Genomic DNA, 18,707 nt, shown 5'->3' on the forward strand with positions numbered 1-18,707 from the left:
CTTTCTGTGTGTAAAGGCGAATTCTAAAGAAAGCTGTGAAGAAATATCCTCTCCTTCTATTTTCAGAAAAATGCTGATGTCAGCATCTTTGTTGAGATTCAAGGCTAATTATCTCGAAAAAATGCGTGGCTACCCTCTTTTTTCTTTATGGATTCCGATAGCCCTTGCAAAGATCTGCTTTTTCTGCAAGGTCCTAACCTGGCGCAAAAACCTTTGTATTTAGTAGGCACCGTCCTTAAGTCTCTCCCCTGTTAACTCAAACGCAGAGCAAAGTTATACCATAATGAGCGGCAATATCAGAAACCAAGCTGTAAATTACTCTATTTTGAATGATTATGGTAGATTTTGCCGATCATGATACCACGGCCTAAGGACTATGAATTGAGTATTTATTGAGTAAATTACCGGATTGGCTAATTTCCAGAATCTCACGGCTAATACGGAAAGCAGGTAAAACTTCCCTTTTTCCTTAATTCATTTATAAATATTAAATACCTCTTGTCTATAGATCGTTTTCATTTGATGTCTTCATTTTCTAAAATCGAAAACTAAAGAGCCACCAAAGTTTTTATGCCCATCAGACATAAGAGGCGGTAAATTTATATCTGTTTACAATGTTACAGCTCAGTAGTGTGCGTTGTTTGAAAACCAGCGTATTTTGAATTTCAGAGTTATGGCGGTGCGTGGCACAAAGCTACAATTGCATTTGTCGAAAAATATATACATATCTCATGATTTTTAGCTTTTTTAGGAGTTAGATCATTAGGAAAAGTGTTTATGAAAATGTTAGTTTCTTCAGTACAGATAATCAGTCGCCTAGATAGCCAAAGTAAGTTCCAGATGTTTACACTATTTTCCAGCCGCCATATTGGTACACCACAGAGGTGCACCAACATGGGGTTTCCATACCGGGCTCTGTAAATTTCTAGGAAATATTTTGACAAATATCTGCAGTCTGGGAAAATGCACAAACCTAAAACTTGGAGAAGTGCCTTCTCTATCTATTTCCTATAAGATCATAATTTCTTGACTTATCCACTGAATGGTTTGTGATTTATTTTTTTATTGCGTGACAGTGAAAACGATCTATAATAGAGATGATAAACCCTGATTGTTTCGAAATCAATGCAGTGTATATAGAATAGCTGCAGTTATAATTATTATAACACTCATAGGTCTAACTAAAAGTGTTTCACCTGTTTCTTGAAAACATTGCAAGAGTATGCAATTAGTTTGGTTTTATTTATGATTGTGTCTGAATGTACGTGTACAATTTGAACTGTTAATTTCAACTTTAAACCTAGGGCACATTGGGAGCTACTTGTGTATCTTTTGGAATTGGCCAAAATTCCTGCAAACCAAAGTGATGTGGAAGAAGTTCTGACGAAGATGTTACCAATGAAAGAGGTGTGGTTTTTCTTGCTTCGGATATTAAAACCCACAAGCAAACTACACAGTCTTCCTGAGGTTAAAGTAGTTATCTCGGCCTTGAAGAGTTTGAGGGCTTTAATAGTAGAGCACAACATTCGGGTGGGTTACCTTCTGCAACTTCAAGAAGCGGAGACTACCTCACTGGCAAAATTGTGCTCACTAATTGATGCTTCTGAAGGAAAACTGTCAGAACAGTGCCGCAGTGAATCAACGTGGAAGAATGAAATCTGGACAGATTGCAAGAAAGCTCTCAAATTTCAAAAAACATTTTCAAAAATGGAACACTCCATCCAGTTTGTCCAAAGGGTAGTGGACGGTGTTGCAGAAATAGGAGATGTTGCAGAACTAAGCAAAGAAATAAACAAGAGGAAGAAGTTCTTAAATAAATCCTTGAACGAAGTGTTGGATGACAGTTACTGGGGTTCTCTTCTGTTTCCTCTTATTGAATCTGCAGAGGTTCTTGATAACTTGCAGCAAAGTAACTTTTTCTTCAACATAGCGCGTGCTCTCCTTAAAACTGAAAATGGTGGAATGGTGGCGAACCCTGAATCTGGCTCAGCTGATCAAGTTATGCAACTGCTTAGCAGCAAAGGAATCGAAAGGCTTCAAAAGGCTTGTAATCCATTGTTCAACAGAAACAGTGATCCTGCCATTCAAGAAGTGCAAATTCTTCTTTATGGAATCAAAAATGCAGATGACTTGCACAAAGAGCTTCAATTTATCAGCGACTACTTTCGAAGGCCAGGAGTCACAAAGGCAAAGGAAAAAATGCTTGTCGATTACTTGAAGTATCCCCTCGTCCAAGAAAAGGTCAAACAACTGGTATCAACATTGGAAGTGTTTGGATACAACAACACTAACTGTCCCATGATAAAGAATTCTCTCGAAGAGTTTGTCACACCCCTGCACCTGAAACCCATGACATTGAAGAGTCTTTGTGAATCATTGGAAACGGAGACCATGGTCACAGTAGACAGCAGCCTTGACAAAGATCTGACCAACGTAGTCAGTGTCCTGTCAGAGTCTCGTGAGCTACTTTCGTTCGTAGAAGAGACAGTCGGAGAAGATATGGTGGTGCTGATAGACGTTGTAGAAGAACATTCAGACCAGTTTGTCTCAGAAGCTACTGTTTCACACTTGATTGATGTTCACCGATTTTTGAAGAACATTGTGCAAGACAAACCAGCTGACCCCATGGCATTTTTACATCTCCTGAAAAACTGCTATGACAGCCTGCAGGGAAAGCAGGGAATGGCTGCTAAAATAGATGAATGTAGTCGCAATGTGCACAGTTTGAGGGCTCTCTACACGAATGTTGCTAATCGGGGGGAGATGACAAAGGAAATTATAAGCAATGCTCTGAAGAGAGGACGTTACCAGCTCGGACGAAATGATGATGGTTCCTGGGAAGTTTTGTTGACCTACGAGAGGCAGAAGAACAGTGGCCAGAGTGAAGGAGGAGACGGAGGCAGACCAGGTCCAAAGAAGAGTGATCCACATACCTGTTACAGATTAACAGACCTACAAGATTTACGGAGTCGCGCCCTCCTCATCGTCAATATCGACTCTAAACATCACAGTGGTAAGGCACATGGTGACGGGCACACCAAATGTTCTGCAGCTGACTTGAATGAGTTTGTGAAGCAGGTTGACCAGATAATGGAGAAACTGAGCGTAGCTGCTGTGCTTCATAACACTGGCCACCCAGACTACAAGGCATTTTGGGTGAAACTTTCTTCTGCCCATGAGATTGAAGAAAAAGCCCGAACCATGGCACAGAACATAACACAGTGGAAAGCTATACTAGAAGCTATGCAGAAAAAGTATTTCTTTTTGAATTACTTTCATCCTGATCAGCTGTGGATTCTCAGTGACTTCTTTGCACAAATGCCTGCATTTGGTGGAGGGGAAATATCCAAGAAGAGTGTCGTACATGATCTCCTTCGCTTTATAGAACCTTCTCTTACAATAGATTCCCTTGATACACTTTCTGGTTTGTATCAAAATCCCAAGAGAAAGACGTTGGAAGGAGATTTATGCGCCATTGGAGAGGCGTTGGATGCTTTTTTCCTCCCCTTGGCAGAACCACCGTTTTACAAAGTACCCCAACATCATCTTCAAGGGGCAGTACAACCTGGTGAATTGTTTCTGGCTGTGCTGGAACAAGGAAGCACACAGACTGTCCATGTGGTGATGTCCCTTTTTGAGTTGACGACAGGAACACACCCAGCGCCGAATCAAGTTCTTTTTTGCAATCAAGACACAAGTTGGGAAGAAATTCAACGCCTGTTACGAAGATCATTTGAAGCTTACAGGCACCCAAAGGGACCCACATTACACTGCCTAGCCAACGTGGAAAGCCTGCCAAATGACATGCAGTTTGATTTAGTGGCTGGTATAAAAGATCTCCAAAGTGTTTCTAATGACCCATACCTTCTCAGCCTTGTTTGTCGAGGAGGGCCTCATCACCACATTGTGGATCAGTTTGCATCAGGTGCTCGCAATGTTACAGGTATGACAGAAGTCAAACTAAGAGTCAAGTTCATGGAAACATTGCCAAACGTTTCTGTAGTTACCTCAGACCTCCCAGGTATGGGAAAAACAGAAACTATCTTTAGTGAGGCAATCCAAAAAGAGAAAGCTATTGTAACATTTCCTATAAGTGGACCACTGTCTCGCAGTAATCTTGCTCATCGACTGGCGAGTCTGCAAATGAGAGAATGTGATTGCATTCATCTGGACATCGGTGAAGTCGATAATCCACTTGCTCTGGATACATTTTTATTTGAGCTTGTTGTCATGGGAATGGTTTCCTCAGGGACACAAATTTATCATCTTCCCACTAAGCAAGTGTACATAGAAATTGCAAACACTTTGAACGACTGGCTACAAGACTCATTACCGGTTACAAAATGCTTCACCTCAATCCACGTCAAGTTTGAGGGTTACAAGCATTATGTGGTTAGTGTGGAGTCCTCAAGTCCTATTCAAGTGGTTTGCAACTATCTTAATGCTTATGAAGTTGGAACCTTGGAGAGTAAGGAGGTTATATTCAGTGGTCCCAACAAGGTGAAGCCACTGCAGTGCGAAAGATGCATAACACTTCTACAGAAGTACTTTTCTACTGGAGAAATCTCCTATAACATCGTCGAGAACTTTCTTGGAGTATTTGCAGATCAACTCCTTAAATTTTCAGCAAGTCCTTTCCTAAAACCAAGTAATTTGAAAGCCATGCTTGGTCAATCACACGATGTGCGAACGCGCTTATTTGAAGCACTTTTACAGGTTTCAAGAGAATTTGCAGTTCGATCTGTCGTCACTTGTAAATCGGTACAGTCAGAAGCTATCTCAGACCAGCAAGCAACAGAAGTGCTCAAGCAGGCCCAGTTTTCGTCTGTAAAGACTGCAAGTAAGATGATCGAGCGTGTGGATGGCATGATTCAGTGGGCCGATAACAATCACTTGCTACTAATTTTTCAGAGAGCATTGACAATTTCTGTCTTGTATCGGGAGCTGCTTTTAGTGCCTCCAAGTGTCCGAACTCTGTATAAAATTCAAGAAGGAAAGGAGTTAGAAGACTACGCCAATTTTAATCAAGAGAAGCTCCAACAGAAGCTTGAACTTTTAGCAAGGGCAACTGAAACAACTGAACCAGCAAGCCATGCTGATCCATCTTTAAAGTATGCCTTGACACCGGATAATATCCTCAAAATGGTCCTTATATTGCTTCGCATTAGAGCCAGTATTCCAGTAATTATTATGGGAGAAACTGGATGTGGTAAGACGAGCCTTGTGAGATACCTTGCCAAAACCTGTGATGTTCCTCTTCATGTTTTCAATTTTCATGCTGGTGTTACAGAAACTCACATCATAAATTTCGTGGAAGACATAAAGAAAGAAGCTTTGTCCCCAGAGAGGCGTAAGCAACCGGTGTGGGTATTTCTTGATGAAATCAACACCTGTGACTACATTGGTACCATTAATGAGATCATGTGTCATCGCACTATCACAGGAAAGCCACTACCGTCCAACGTTGTGTTCATTGCTGCTTGTAACCCATATCGACTTCGCCCAGTGGGAAAGATATTAACTTCAGGCCTTGGTGAGAAAATTTCCACAGATGAATACTCCAGACTGGTGTACCGTGTTCACCCACTTCCAGAGACAATGATTGATTATGTCTGGGATTATGGCTCGGTAAGCCCGGAAGATGAAAGAAGATACATTGCTCGGATGGTGGAGGGTGTTTTTGACAACAAGCATGGACGTCTGCTGGTTGAAGTTCTTTTTTCTTCCCAGAGATTGATTCGAGATTTTGAACACACACCATTTTGTGTGAGTTTACGAGATGTTCATCGCTGTATTGTTCTCATGAACTGGTTTCATAGGATTTTACAAGAACGGGAAAAACTTACACCAGCCAAGATTCCAACCCATATCCAAGGCTACTATGAGCAAACTCGCAGTGTTTCACTAGAGGTGCGATCTGTGGTGTTGGCACTGGCTCACTGTTACCGGTCACGTCTGCAGACAGCAAAGAGAAGAGAGGAATTTGACAGTGAGATATCAAACCTTATTGGAAAAGCAGAGCAAGGTTTTGAAGCTAAACATTGTGATGCCATTGTCAGGGTGGAGCAGGAAGAATACTTGGCCCGAATGGACCTTCCTGAAGGAACTGCTAAAAACGCTGCTCTTCGAGAAAACGTCTTTGTGATCCTTGTTTGTATTCTAAACCGCATTCCTGTTTTTGTTGTTGGCAAACCTGGTTGCAGTAAGTCCTTATCTATGCAAGTTATTCGAAGCAATTTGAGGGGCAAGGATTCAAAGGATCCTTTCTTGAAACAGCTTCCTCAACTGTATGTTGTATCATATCAAGGTTCCGAGTCATCAACTTCTGAAGGGATTCTCAAAGTATTTGAGAAAGCGAGGAGGTATAACGTTGAAGGTGCAAATGATGTTCTCCCAGTCGTTCTTTTGGACGAGATTGGCTTAGCTGAGGTGTCCGCTTTCAATCCTTTAAAAGTTCTACACAGTTTGTTAGAACCTGGTAATGGGCAACTTCCTGATGTCGCTGTGGTTGGTATTTCTAACTGGTGCCTTGACCCTGCCAAGATGAACCGTGCTATTCACCTGTCCCGACCTGAGCCTGATATTCAAGACTTATTTCAGACTGGTCAATCTATCAGAGAAGCACAATTGGAGCAAGGAAATCTCGCGATGGGCACATCGCCCGGATACATCCACGCACCGAGTTCGTACCCAGATGATTATCAGCTTCATTGCCTTGCAAAGGCCTACCAGGAATACCAGAAAGCACAAACACATGAGAATTTCCATGGACTTCGCGACTACTATTCGCTAGTGAAATCATTGAGTTCTTCCAATTGTGACAAGTCTATTGCCCATCACCAGGACGACCAAAAGACGACAAGAACCCAGCGTGCCTTACAGAGAAACTTTGGAGGTCTTCCCTTTGAGCTGAATAAGATTCAACAATTGTTTTTAGGACATTTTCAGTCAAAGCGTGTATTAGAAGACACCCAGTCCTTTCCTGTCACAGATCTTATCTGTGATAACCTTCATGACAAGTTTGCGCGTCACATGATGTTAATAACAAATGGAGACTCTGCCATTGGTATTCTAGACCAAACGTTGAGGAGTTTGGAGAAGGAGAAGGTCACAATCTTTGGAAGTCGCTTTGAAGAAGACCAGTCAGAGGAGTATAACTACAACATCCTAAGTCGTATCATTCTTTGCATGGAGAGAAATTGTGTGCTAATTTTACGTGATTTAGAGAGCATCTATGGAAGCCTCTACGACATGCTGAATCAGAATTACACTGTTGTTGGACAGAAAAAGAACTGCAGAGTTGCTCTTGGACCTTTCAGCAACCCAATGTGTCAAGTTCATGATGGGTTTCGTTGTATTGTGCTTATTGACGAACAACGGGTTGATTACACGGATCCTCCTTTCCTTAATCGTTTTGAGAAGCAGCTGCTACGCTTTTCAGATGTCCTAAACGACGATGAGAAGGATGTCATCTCTAGCCTCCGAGACTGGACTAAAGCTATTTCAACTGTTCAAGAACTTGAGTCTCATTTCAATGAGACAGACATGTTTCTGGGCTTCAATGAAGATACTCTCCCATCCCTGGTTCTCCACTTTAACAAAGATAAGTCAATCAAGAAACACAAGCTTGCTGAGCTGTGCAAGGAAGAACTGATGTCGATTGCAACACCAGATGGCGTCTTAAGAAGCTTGAGGTCTGATTTGTCTACACAAATGATGGATGAGGTGCAATTGCTCTTCACCAACTATTTTTCAAAGCCTGTTCATAGTGGCCTCAGAGAATATCTCCGACAAGTTCTAGAGGATCTTCAAACAAGGTCTGAAGATCAAAATGATACAAGGAGAGGCATGAAGCTGTTAGTAATGACCCACAGCAATATCCATACAAATGTCGCACGGTTTTTAACTGGTCTGGGGAATTGCCAAGCAGAAAAACTAAGTGCTTTCAAGTCAGAGAAACAACTAGCAAAGCAGCTGCAGAGCTTCTGGACATCCAATGCAAATATGCTTGTACTTCAATGTAAGCCTGACCTTGATGCTCCTCATATGCTAGTTGCTAAGCATCTCATCGAAGACCAGAGGAACGCCTACATTTCCTCCAAATCTGGAAATCTTCAGCAACTTACCAAACATGTTTGTATAATCGTCCACGTCCAACGTGCAAGCAAATGTAAAGTGGTAGAAAGTCCGCAGTGGCAATTTAGCTTCCTAAGTGGTTGGCAACAGGTGACAATTGATACGCTAGAAGAACCAGTTATGCCAATTATGGCTCTTTTGGAAGAGAACGTCACAGATCTTCTCGATACCGAGTCGTTTTCCTTTGAAAGAATCGCGTCTGACCAGCTGCTGTGGTGTTTCACCCGTATCAAGTATTCATCAGTACAACAACCTACTTTAGACGCTGTTTTACACCTGGTAAAGCAGCTGAAATCGTCCCCTACGATGATGAAGTGTTTCAAGAAGATTGTCGTCAACTTGCTAAGGAAGAAAGAAAACGGAAAGTCTCACGATTCTCTACAAAGTTTGTCCTGGCTAGTGATAGTGGCAAGTGATCGCCTGGCTCTAGTGAACTCCTCCACTTTGGTTGGTGCCATTGAACATCATTTCAATCATCTAATACAACAACCACTTGCAAAGATTGTGTACTTCTTGGAGAAAGAGTCTGTCTGGCCAAAAGAGATGTTTTCATTTGAACCTACTTCTGATGACAGCTTGCACGTTTGGACAGAGTTGTTGCTTGACGAGGCCATCTTCTGCATTGAAGATATTCCTGAATCTCAAGGCGCCGAGTCTTACCTTGTGTCGGGTCATCGCCACAAGCTGGAATTTCCTTTTTCCTCTGTTTTTGCCAAGAAAGTGGACAAAATCAAGTCGCTGTTCATAGATGACGTCAGGCGTCTACAGTTAGAAGATGCTAACCTCGATGAAAATGGAGAATTGGAAGCTGATGTGTTTGAAGCGCAGCTTCGAAGATTTTTGCCAGAAATAAAGAGGACAATCCAGCAGGTGTTTGATAATGAACATCTTCAAAGTATTCCTCAGTCTTATGTCAATGATCTCCTTGACTTGAAAACAGCTTACTTTGCTGGGGTTCTTCAACGGGATGACCGAATTGATCTTTTGAAGTCGGTGGTATCAGAGCATATAAGAGTACCAGCAAGTGGAGATTTTGCTCTTCTTATAACTCAGTTGCACTGTGCCTTTTGGATGAAAGAAGCCTTCTTCCTCTCTGCCCTTCATCTGTCAGTCAAATGTCGTGATATTGTACCCGTGGATGTAAAAACCTTAACCTCTCCGTTTGTGGTCACCTTCGACAAGATGATGTTTGAAAAGCAGTATTCAACAATGTTCGAAACTAACCTCAGTGGTTCACCGGAGTTATTTGAAGGCAATGAAGAGGAAACAGAAGGAGAAGTCGAAGGAGAAGGCCCAAAAATGGAGGTACAAAGGGAAGTCAAGGACATTGGGGAACAGGAAAATGAAGACGAAAGCAAAGATATAGACGAGAATGACATTCCACCAACATTCGTGGAACTACTGGTTGAAAGCTTTTGTAGCGCTCTATTTCCTACAGCCGATTTAGTCGAACGGTTTCAAGATCCAAGTCACTGGCAGCGATCGGTCAGTCTCCTTCTGTCAATGGTGAGCAGGATGCAGCTTTCAGTCCCTGCCTTCCATTTTCTGAGACTCTGCCACGATTTTGTTTCATTGGTATTGTCACGAACTCCTATCGATCCTTGTACTCTCTATAGGATGGGGGAAATTGGTCATATGTACGCTTCCGAGGGATATCTGGACTCTCAGGATTGCTTTGAGCAGATTGAAAAGCTAGTAGGTTCTCTTGAAGATAAAGATAAGGACTTTAACAACTTGAAAGAATTCCGCGTCCTTCTCTACACACGTTGCATTGACTCTAACCCAGACACACCCTTACGTGGGGTCATTTTGAGCAGAATTTCTTGCAGTGGGGACAACACGCTTGTAAAGCTCGCAGGTCCTGTTGTACATCAGATTTTTTACGTTGAAAATCACTGCTGCCCTGGTATATTTGAAGAGCTCTTACATGATATTTCCTTAATGGAAAATCATCCAGGCCTTAAAGATATGTGTCATGCTTTGTCAGCACTAACTGGAGACGTTGAACTTGATTGTCCTTTTGTCGTTATGTGCTGCGATCTTATCTTAGATGTTGGTTTCCCTCTAATCGATTTAGCCACCACATCTGGATCAAGCGACAAATGTATTGGAAACCTACGAAGGGCAGCAGAAATTGTATCCAGGCCTTGTAAAGGAGGTGAAACGGATGCCTTTTCCCTGGTGTGTGCTATGGCATACTTGAGGTCGTTTCTCAGTTCCTTTGCTAGGCTGACGTTGAAAAAGCCTAGTATTCTGGCCAATGACACAGAGTTTTCAATGCTTGTAAGAGAAGTGAATCCAGTGCTCCTCTCAAATGAAAATCGTTTGGCCTCAGTCAGGACATCGCAGATAAGATTGTACTTTCTTCGAGAGCTTCGGAAAGATTTGCCACTTCACGCCATAAAGCAAATCGTTTGGGGCAACAAAAAACTCCCGGCACTAAAAGCCTTGGAGTGGCACGCAGAAGACCAAAATTTGGTTGGAAAACTAAGTTTTGACCCTTTCATTGCGCTAACAGAGAAAACTACAGCCAAGGGGGCTTTAGCGAGTCTGATATATGAGAAAAAACAAGAGCCACTCAGAAGTTTACTTATCAACTTGCAGCAAACATCTACCCAAAAGATTGAGCTTGCAGCCGTCTTGACCAAGTGGTTTTATTTGGTGCGATCCATTCGAAATCTAGGAGATTCTGAAGAGAAAGCCATAGATTTTGTCAGCGATGAGATCAGCAATTTGCCACCACCTTATGCCGCACTGCTCCAGCGAGTTACTGGAAAGAAAGATTTCCAAGTTCGAGAACTTTGTATCTCGCCAGAATCCTCCCCAAGGGATGTCCACAGAGCAGCATTGATCCTTCATCTCTGCATTTTGTTGACGTCAAATTACACTGGGACGAAAAGCGAACTCCAGGCTTTCTTTTCCTACCTTGTGAAGCCACGAAGGACAAGGGACACATTCATCTTGGCATCAGCTAATAGCCCACAGTCCCCATATGAAATGCACCGAAATTCCAGTTCTATTTCTGCAGACACGTCCTTTTATTTCTGCTCCTGTGGTACGTTATCTTCCTCGAAACATTTGGGAGATTCTGCTACTTGCCCCGAATGCAAAACATCATGCACACTTGAAGTTGAACAAAAAGAAGATGAAGGACTTCACAAGGCATGTTCACCAGTGAAAGGCTACATTTTACTCCCACCATCAGATGACATTTTCTGTTGTGTGAGATCTTTAGGCCCTTCAGATTTCCGAATAATTCATCTTCTTGTACACGGAGCATTGTATGGAGGACTTGCACTTGGAATAGTTCATGCTGAATCTTTCGCTGCAAACATGGTCAAGAAAGACGAAGGAAACAGTTTTGCTGATGTTTGTTTCCAGCACATTGTCAGTGATATTTCTGCTTTGTGCCATCTCTTTAGTTGTGTAGAGGAGGAAGTTATTTCGCTCCTGCATCGCGTTTTAGAAGTAACGGCACCCATCCTCACTTCTGTTAACCTTTGCACATCAGAAATCACGAGACTATCGGTGGAGCAAGAGATTTCAGACGCAATTGGACCCCTTGTTCGTGAGTTTTGTGTTAAAAGGAAGATTTCCATCCCTAACGTCGCCGAGTCTTTGTCTCAAATTGAGAGACAGATTGAGGAATGTGACAATCTCCAGTTTGCAGACACAAGTGAAAGGAAGTTACATATTCCACGCTTGTTTCGGGCAACCAGTTCAAAAAGCCTCAACAGCTTGCGCGCATACTACATGCATGCAGGGAGTGAAATCAAAGCAGCTCATCCACTTCTTGGCTTGTTTTTAGATTTCCACGATCGTCTTCCTATGGTTTCACACCTCAGTACCCTTCTTATCTGGACCAGAATTGTGGAAACTCAACTGAGTAGACGGATAAGCCGACAAGAAGCGTCCAGGTTACGAATTGGAGAGATTATCCGTGGCGAACACCATTCTAAGAAAATTACTGATGATGAAAAGGAATGGCTAGGAAACGCCTTCAAGAAGTTTAAATCATCCTGGGAGAAGATTCGTCCAGCTGTTACTGAAGCAATAGGAACAGAAGTGCCACACATGACCGAAATGTCACCAATTTCTCTTTGCCTGGTGGAAAGAAGAGATAACGGAAAATTTTTATGCACTGCCCTAGAAGTTTTGCAGGAAATCCAGAATGACTTTGTTCGAAAGGTACTGGATATTGCAACGTCTAGAAAATGTCCAGCACTTGGATTCTTGGAGCGAGAAGGAGACTCAGCAGTTGTCCAAGTGGTACACCTACAAGATGCGCAAGAGAAAGAGATAATACATTATCAATGGTCAAGTGACATTTTAAAGCATTCCCAGCACAACACTGAGTATGGCCAGGGTAGAGAAATACTTTATGACATAGGAAGGATTGAAAAAGAATTGGCTGTTAGTTTCCTGTTGGGGAAGTCGTACCTGTCATCTGCTGGTGGCCTGCGCGAGTTCATGTTTTCCAAAGAGCTATTTCATGCATGTAAAGGTATTCTGGATGACCTAGAAACAATAGTACCACAGCAACCATTAACTCAGGATGTCCAGGCTGGTCTGCAACGTCTAAAGGAGCGTAGCCTCAAGGGTGTGCAAGACCTTCTGGAACACATGGAAATAGTTCTTTGTCTCCTAAAGAAACATGAATCTGGAGAGCCCAGTGAACCCTTGATAGAATTCACGGATCGATGGCTTGCAGATTCAAGACCATTTCCAACATTTCTTCTCCCAGAACCACGTAAAGCCGTATTGCTGATGCACGTTGTATCACTTTATGAATTCCTGGAAGATTTGTTAGCCGACTCGGCCACAGAAGGCATTCACGACATGTACCGAGAAGAACTGCCAAGCGACACAAGGGAGCAGATGTCCATTTCCATTGAGAACAACAGTACCGTGGGATCTGACCACATTCCCCTTGCGCCAATTACTATAGCTCTTCGTCGCTTCATTTTTCGCTATATATCAGCCGAGGAGACGCGACCAGAACCTGGACTATCTTTAATTGAGCACATGGTGGAGAGATCCCTCTGGCCCATGGAGATTACCATAGAAAGAAAAGAATTTAGCAATGAACAGTGGAAAGAAGCAATCAAATCTGTTTTCCCGGAGGTTCTAACACTTGGCCATATCCATGCCGTCTTGGGCCTTTACCAGGACCAAATTAAGGTTAGTTCATTTTTTTGCGAAATAAGATCCTTTTTATTTGTCAGCTGATGGACGCCATGAAATATTCCTGAAAGATTAAACTTTAAGAAAGTCCTCCATCAAAACGCTAACATATGCCACGCCTTTGGAAGTCAACATGATAAGCAACATTGAGGTATAAAAAATAGAAATGCCCCCTGTTTTTGCTCTGGGGAATTAAAAACTTAAAACGGTAAGCTACGTGCGAAGTCGACCCAAATGCTCGACTTTTGGCGGTACACAACGATCATATTTTTCAAAATTGATCTGAGAATGTCAAAAAAAACTGTTTTAAAACAGTATCTCCAGTGGTTTGAAATTTTATACCTGTTCCTTCTTCCCAAAAGAAGCGTTCCAACCTCTACTTCCCGGGACATTTCTATACAAACATTTCCCAGCCAACAGACACATCACCCGAATTTCACACACTAAACACTCTTGTTGCAGTGATTCTACAGCTTCAGTGGGGAGAAAGGGGAAAAGGGCTGATGGGTGTGGTCTCAGGGGTTATTTTGGTTGTGTGTTCCATCTCTAATCAAAGTCATTTATTTGGCTTACCAAATAATTTATTAGCACAGTCATTCTATGACACGATTTGCACGTATTGCATACAGATCTCCCAGGAGAAGAAACAACTGCCACGAAATCAAGCCGCAAGGAATAAGAGAGCCCCTGTGTCCAGAGCCCGAATGCGAAAAACTCTTGGCGTTAGCTACTCGTAGAGTCCTCTTGTTTCTGTGAAACATGGGGGTCAAAAAAACAGGTCCACGTTGTTTTTCCTTTAGGTATTGTAGACAAATAGCTTACGATTCTGTTCTATTATATAATCAGAAAGCTTTACTAAAAGTAGTCAAAGTTTATATAGAACAGCAGTTATTGACAGATGTTGCGAGACGAGATGTTTTCAACAACAGAATGATAACTATTTTTTAAAGTTTTACTTAGATTATATAATTAGAATGTTTTCTTGAAAGAAGTCGAAAGTAATATAGAACAGTAGTTATTGACTGATGTTGCAAGACGAGATGTTTTCAACAACAGAATGATAACGATTTTTTAAAGCTTTTGCTAAGATCGTATAATTAGAAAGTTTTTTTGAAAGTAGTCGAAAGTAATATAGAACAGCAGTTATTGACTGATGTTACGAGACGAGATGTTTCTAACAACAGAATGATAACGACTTTTAACATTTTGCTAAGATTGTTTAATGAGAAAGTTTTACTAAAAGTAGTGGAAAGTAATATAGAGACAGCAGTTATTGACTGATGTTGCGATTCGAGATGTTTTAAACAACGGAATGATAACGACTTTTAAAGTTTTGCTAAGATTGTATAATTAAAAAGTTTTACAAAAAGTAGTCGAAAGTAATATAGAACAGCAGTTATTGACTGATGCTGCGATTCGAGATGTTTTCAACAAGTTTTTTTGAAAGTAGTCGAAAGTAATATAGAACAGCAGTTATTGACTGATGTTACGAGACGAGATGTTTCTAACAACAGAATGATAACGACTTTTAACATTTTGCTAAGATTGTTTAATGAGAAAGTTTTACTAAAAAGTAGTGGAAAGTAATATAGAGACAGCAGTTATTGACTGATGTTGCGATTCGAGATGTTTCCAAGACCAGAATGATAACAACTTTTTATAGTTTTCCTAAGATTGTATCATTAGGACGTTTCACAAAAAGTAGTGGAAAGTAATATAGAACAGCAGTTATTGCAAGACGAGATGTTTTCAACAACAGAATGATAACGATTTTTTAAAGTTTTTGCTAAGATCGTATAATTAGAAAGTTTTTTTGAAAGTAGTCGAAAGTAATATAGAACAGCAGTTATTGACTGATGTTGCGAGACGAGATGTTTTCAACGACAGAATGATAACGACTTTTTACTTTTTGCTAAGATTGTTTAATTAGAAAGTTTTACTAAAAGTAGTGGAAAGTAATATAGAGACAGCCGTTATTGACTGATATTTCAAGACGAGATGTTTTCAACAACAGAATGATAAAGACTTTTTTTAACTTTGTGCTAAGATTGTATCAATAGAAAGTTTTACAAAAAGTGGTCGAAAGTAATATAGAGACAGCAGTTATTGCCTGATGTTACGAGGCGAGATGTTTTCAACAACAGAATGATAACGACTTTTAACTTTTTGCTAAGATTGTTTAATGAGAAAGTTTTACTAAAAGTAGTGGAAAGTAATATAGAGACAGCAGTTATTGACTGATGTTGCGATTCGAGATGTTTTCAACAACAGAATGAAAACGATTTATTTAGGCTGCTGGGTGTACTTATTCAGTAATTAAAGTAATATTGGTTGATATTGTTCGATTGCCCCAGTTGGTGATGAAGTTAAAATTCATAATCACATTGCTTAGCTGATGTTGCGAGTCGAGATGTCTTCAACAACAGAGTATGCGAACTCAAGGAATATGCTATCAATAAAGTAATAGTTTATATGCACATTATCTGTTAGTCAGTCGTATCTGTAACCGTCGTATCGAGTCGTAGTATCGCTTCTTGTACCTTCTCTAATGAAGAAACCGACTGTTCTTGAGCATCGGCGTTGGTCGATGTTTTTGTAGACTTACAAGGTCAGTTTGTGGGAGGCGCCGTGGCTGCATGGTTAGTGCGCTCGTCTCCGGATCGAGCGGTCCGGGTTCGAGCCCTGGCCGGGGGCATTGTGTTGTGTACTTGGGCAAGACACTGTACTCTCACAGTGCCTCTCTCCACCCAGGTGTATAAATGGGTACCGGCGAACTTAATGCTGGGGGGTAAGCCTGCGATGGACTAGCATCCCATCCAGGGTGGAGTAGAAATACTCCTAGTCGCTTCGTGCTACAGAAACCGGGATAAGCTCCGGCCTGGTGGGCCACTTGGCTCGTATGCAGACTTTACCTCACAAGGTCAGTTTACTGACCTCGGCACGTTGCTGCAGCTTCAGAAGAAGACACTTCAAAACTTTGGTCTGGTAGAGTTGTTGTAGGCCTGCGCAGCAATCGTTCCCATTTGAATTAGAGTTTTCTGCATTTAGAGTTTTATGCATTTTGCTTCAATTTTCATTCCTCTCAAAATTAGGAGACGCTTGATACGCAGGCTACTGTTGTTATTGTGTTGTTTTCTTGTTCACAATACGTTCATAGTTTGAACCGATGCAGGAGTACGAGTATCAAGTCCCTTCTACACAACGCCGGAGAAATTTAAAAACGCAGTTTTATTTCTACGGTTAGGCGTACCGTTCACTTTAATCCTTCACGAGAGCGGAGCTTTTCGAACAAAACGTTGTTCAAACGAGAGAAATTTGAAAACGCCGGCTTTGCGGTTTAGTATGGACGGAAAACATTATGAAACCGGAGCTTTTCGAAAACGATGACGTCACGATAATCACGTGATTTCCCTGCCCGGGTTTTCCTCAAACCTAAATCCAAAATGACCGGTTATTGTTGCGTTTTCAAATTTTTCCGGCGTAGTGTGGATGGAAAACATTTGATGCGTTTTCAGAGTGAAAAATCGTCCGATAGTCCTGAAAAAGACTGGGCGAAAAGTTGTGTGGCAGTCTCGGTCCCTGGAGTCTTGTCAGAGGTCCTGTTAAAAAAGCGTAAACGTAATAACTGGGTGTTATTTGGTCTAAAAGGAAAACGAATCAACGTGAGATGAATGAAACGAAAGCCCTGTCGGTAAGTCGGTAAGACTACCCTGTCTTTGATCTATCATCTGATTGGCCGGGCACAGTGGGTCATAGACATACCCTGTGACGATAGTCCCGTGGACCATGTTTATATATTCATGTTGAAAATTAGGCGCGTGGATTCTAGCTAGGACGCTAAAGAGAACAATTGGCTAATCGGCAAACTATTTCTGATCAATTCTATTATTTCAAATAGTCGTCAGTGGCGGATCTAGGGGAAGGGCCCGGGGTCCCGGCCCTGCCCCTTATTTTGGGTAAAAAAATCGCAGAAGGAAGAAATGGCAGCAGGGCAAGCAAAAATAAATAAATAGGATAAGGGTTTTGGTAAGCGGGCCGCAAACCCCCCACCAATTTTTTCTGGGAGTAACCCCCACGGGTTACTGTACCAGGTTTGGGACACTGAACGCGGTCACTCTTTGAATGTTATAACGCAGGGAAATCAGTTTTGGAATAATTGTAAACGTAGGGTGTCGCTGTATAGTTCTGTCCAAATTTTCTTTCCTCTCTTTAAGTAAAAAGTTTGCTACCGTTTCGATTCGATTAGATCCTTTGTTTGCTAGTTTTAGGTATGAATTTGCGTCCTTTATCAAGAAAATCACGAAAACGCAACGCCACGCTCTCGGGAGACAGGAACACCCTCTCCCGAGAACGTAGTGTTGCGTGACGGAAAGGGCCAAACTTCTTTAATCTTGCTTGTTCGACCTGTCCATTTCTACTATTGACTACTATCACCACTTGGTCCAGTTGGATTATGTATCTCCAACGTATGAAAGAGTCAATTGTTAATATGTTCCGTCTACTTAGGCGTCTACTTTTTGAAATGAAGGAAATGAAGGCGTCACATTTTGCGACATCGCCCCGCAATCAGAGAGTCGATGTAGTATTTGCTGTGGTGTTTAACAAGCTTTGGTTTAATGACAGGTAATTGGACAAATTTCTCGAAATTTGTTGTATCCTGTTAAGTTGGGTGCAGTTTTTGAGTTTTTCAGTGGTTTCCCGGGAGACCGGAATTCTCCTGAAAACTGAGAGCAAGAGAAATGAGCTTGAACAACCCTCGGTTGTGGCCGGCCGCAAACGTGGAGATTATATTTTGACGCCTATGAGAGACAACCATTCCACATACACCCTTCCTCTCGATTAATCTCCTCTTAATTCACTCTTCTCTTTGTTAAGTCTGATTAATTTGTGGTTTTTGGTGAAAACCGATTACCAATCGGAGCATGCACACAGGGAAAATTTGGCAACTATTATTGACATCACACTGTTACAGGTTTTGCCTGAAAAATCCATCTTCCAAATTTCTTTTTGCCGCGGGTAAACAGGCATCGCGTCTCGTTTGTTGTAACACGCACTAAATACCATTATTATACGGCTAGCTCCGTGAGCGGGCAAGATGGAGCCATCTTGCCCGCTCGGGACTACCCGCCATGTCCCGCAAGAAAAATTTCCCGAAAGCCATATAATAAATCCTTTATTGACCAAGCTTGTTCGGTCAAGATGGCTGGATATTGGCCTCGTTCTTTTTTGCGAGTTTATGGACCTGGACTCCGTCTCGGTCCATAAACATGCAAAACAAGAACTTGGCCAATATCCAGCCATCTTGACCTCACACTTGGTCAATAACCCATGCGTATCCACCGCCCTGGTCCTTGCTAAAATCTTGGTAATTCGTGCATCCTATTTTA

At 41.8% G+C, this 18,707-nt stretch overlaps 1 protein-coding gene across 3 annotated transcripts in view; it reads left to right on the top strand.

The window, feature by feature from the left end:
* The window catches only part of LOC145500186 (uncharacterized), a 154,304-nt gene extending 139,660 nt beyond the window's left edge, over positions 1-14,644 (top strand). For all 3 annotated transcript variants that reach the window (XM_081479667.1, XM_081479669.1, XM_081479670.1), the window contains exons 5-6: positions 1,305-13,317; positions 13,950-14,644. In XM_081479667.1, the coding sequence (XP_081335793.1) occupies positions 1,305-13,317; positions 13,950-14,057 (12,121 nt within the window). In that variant the 3' untranslated portion in view covers positions 14,058-14,644. The remainder of the gene's footprint in view (positions 1-1,304; positions 13,318-13,949) is intronic.
* The last annotated feature ends 4,063 nt before the right edge of the window (positions 14,645-18,707 follow it).

Source organism: Orbicella franksi, chromosome 10, assembly GCF_964199315.1.
Source record: "Orbicella franksi chromosome 10, jaOrbFran1.1, whole genome shotgun sequence".
NCBI lineage: Eukaryota > Metazoa > Cnidaria > Anthozoa > Scleractinia > Merulinidae > Orbicella > Orbicella franksi.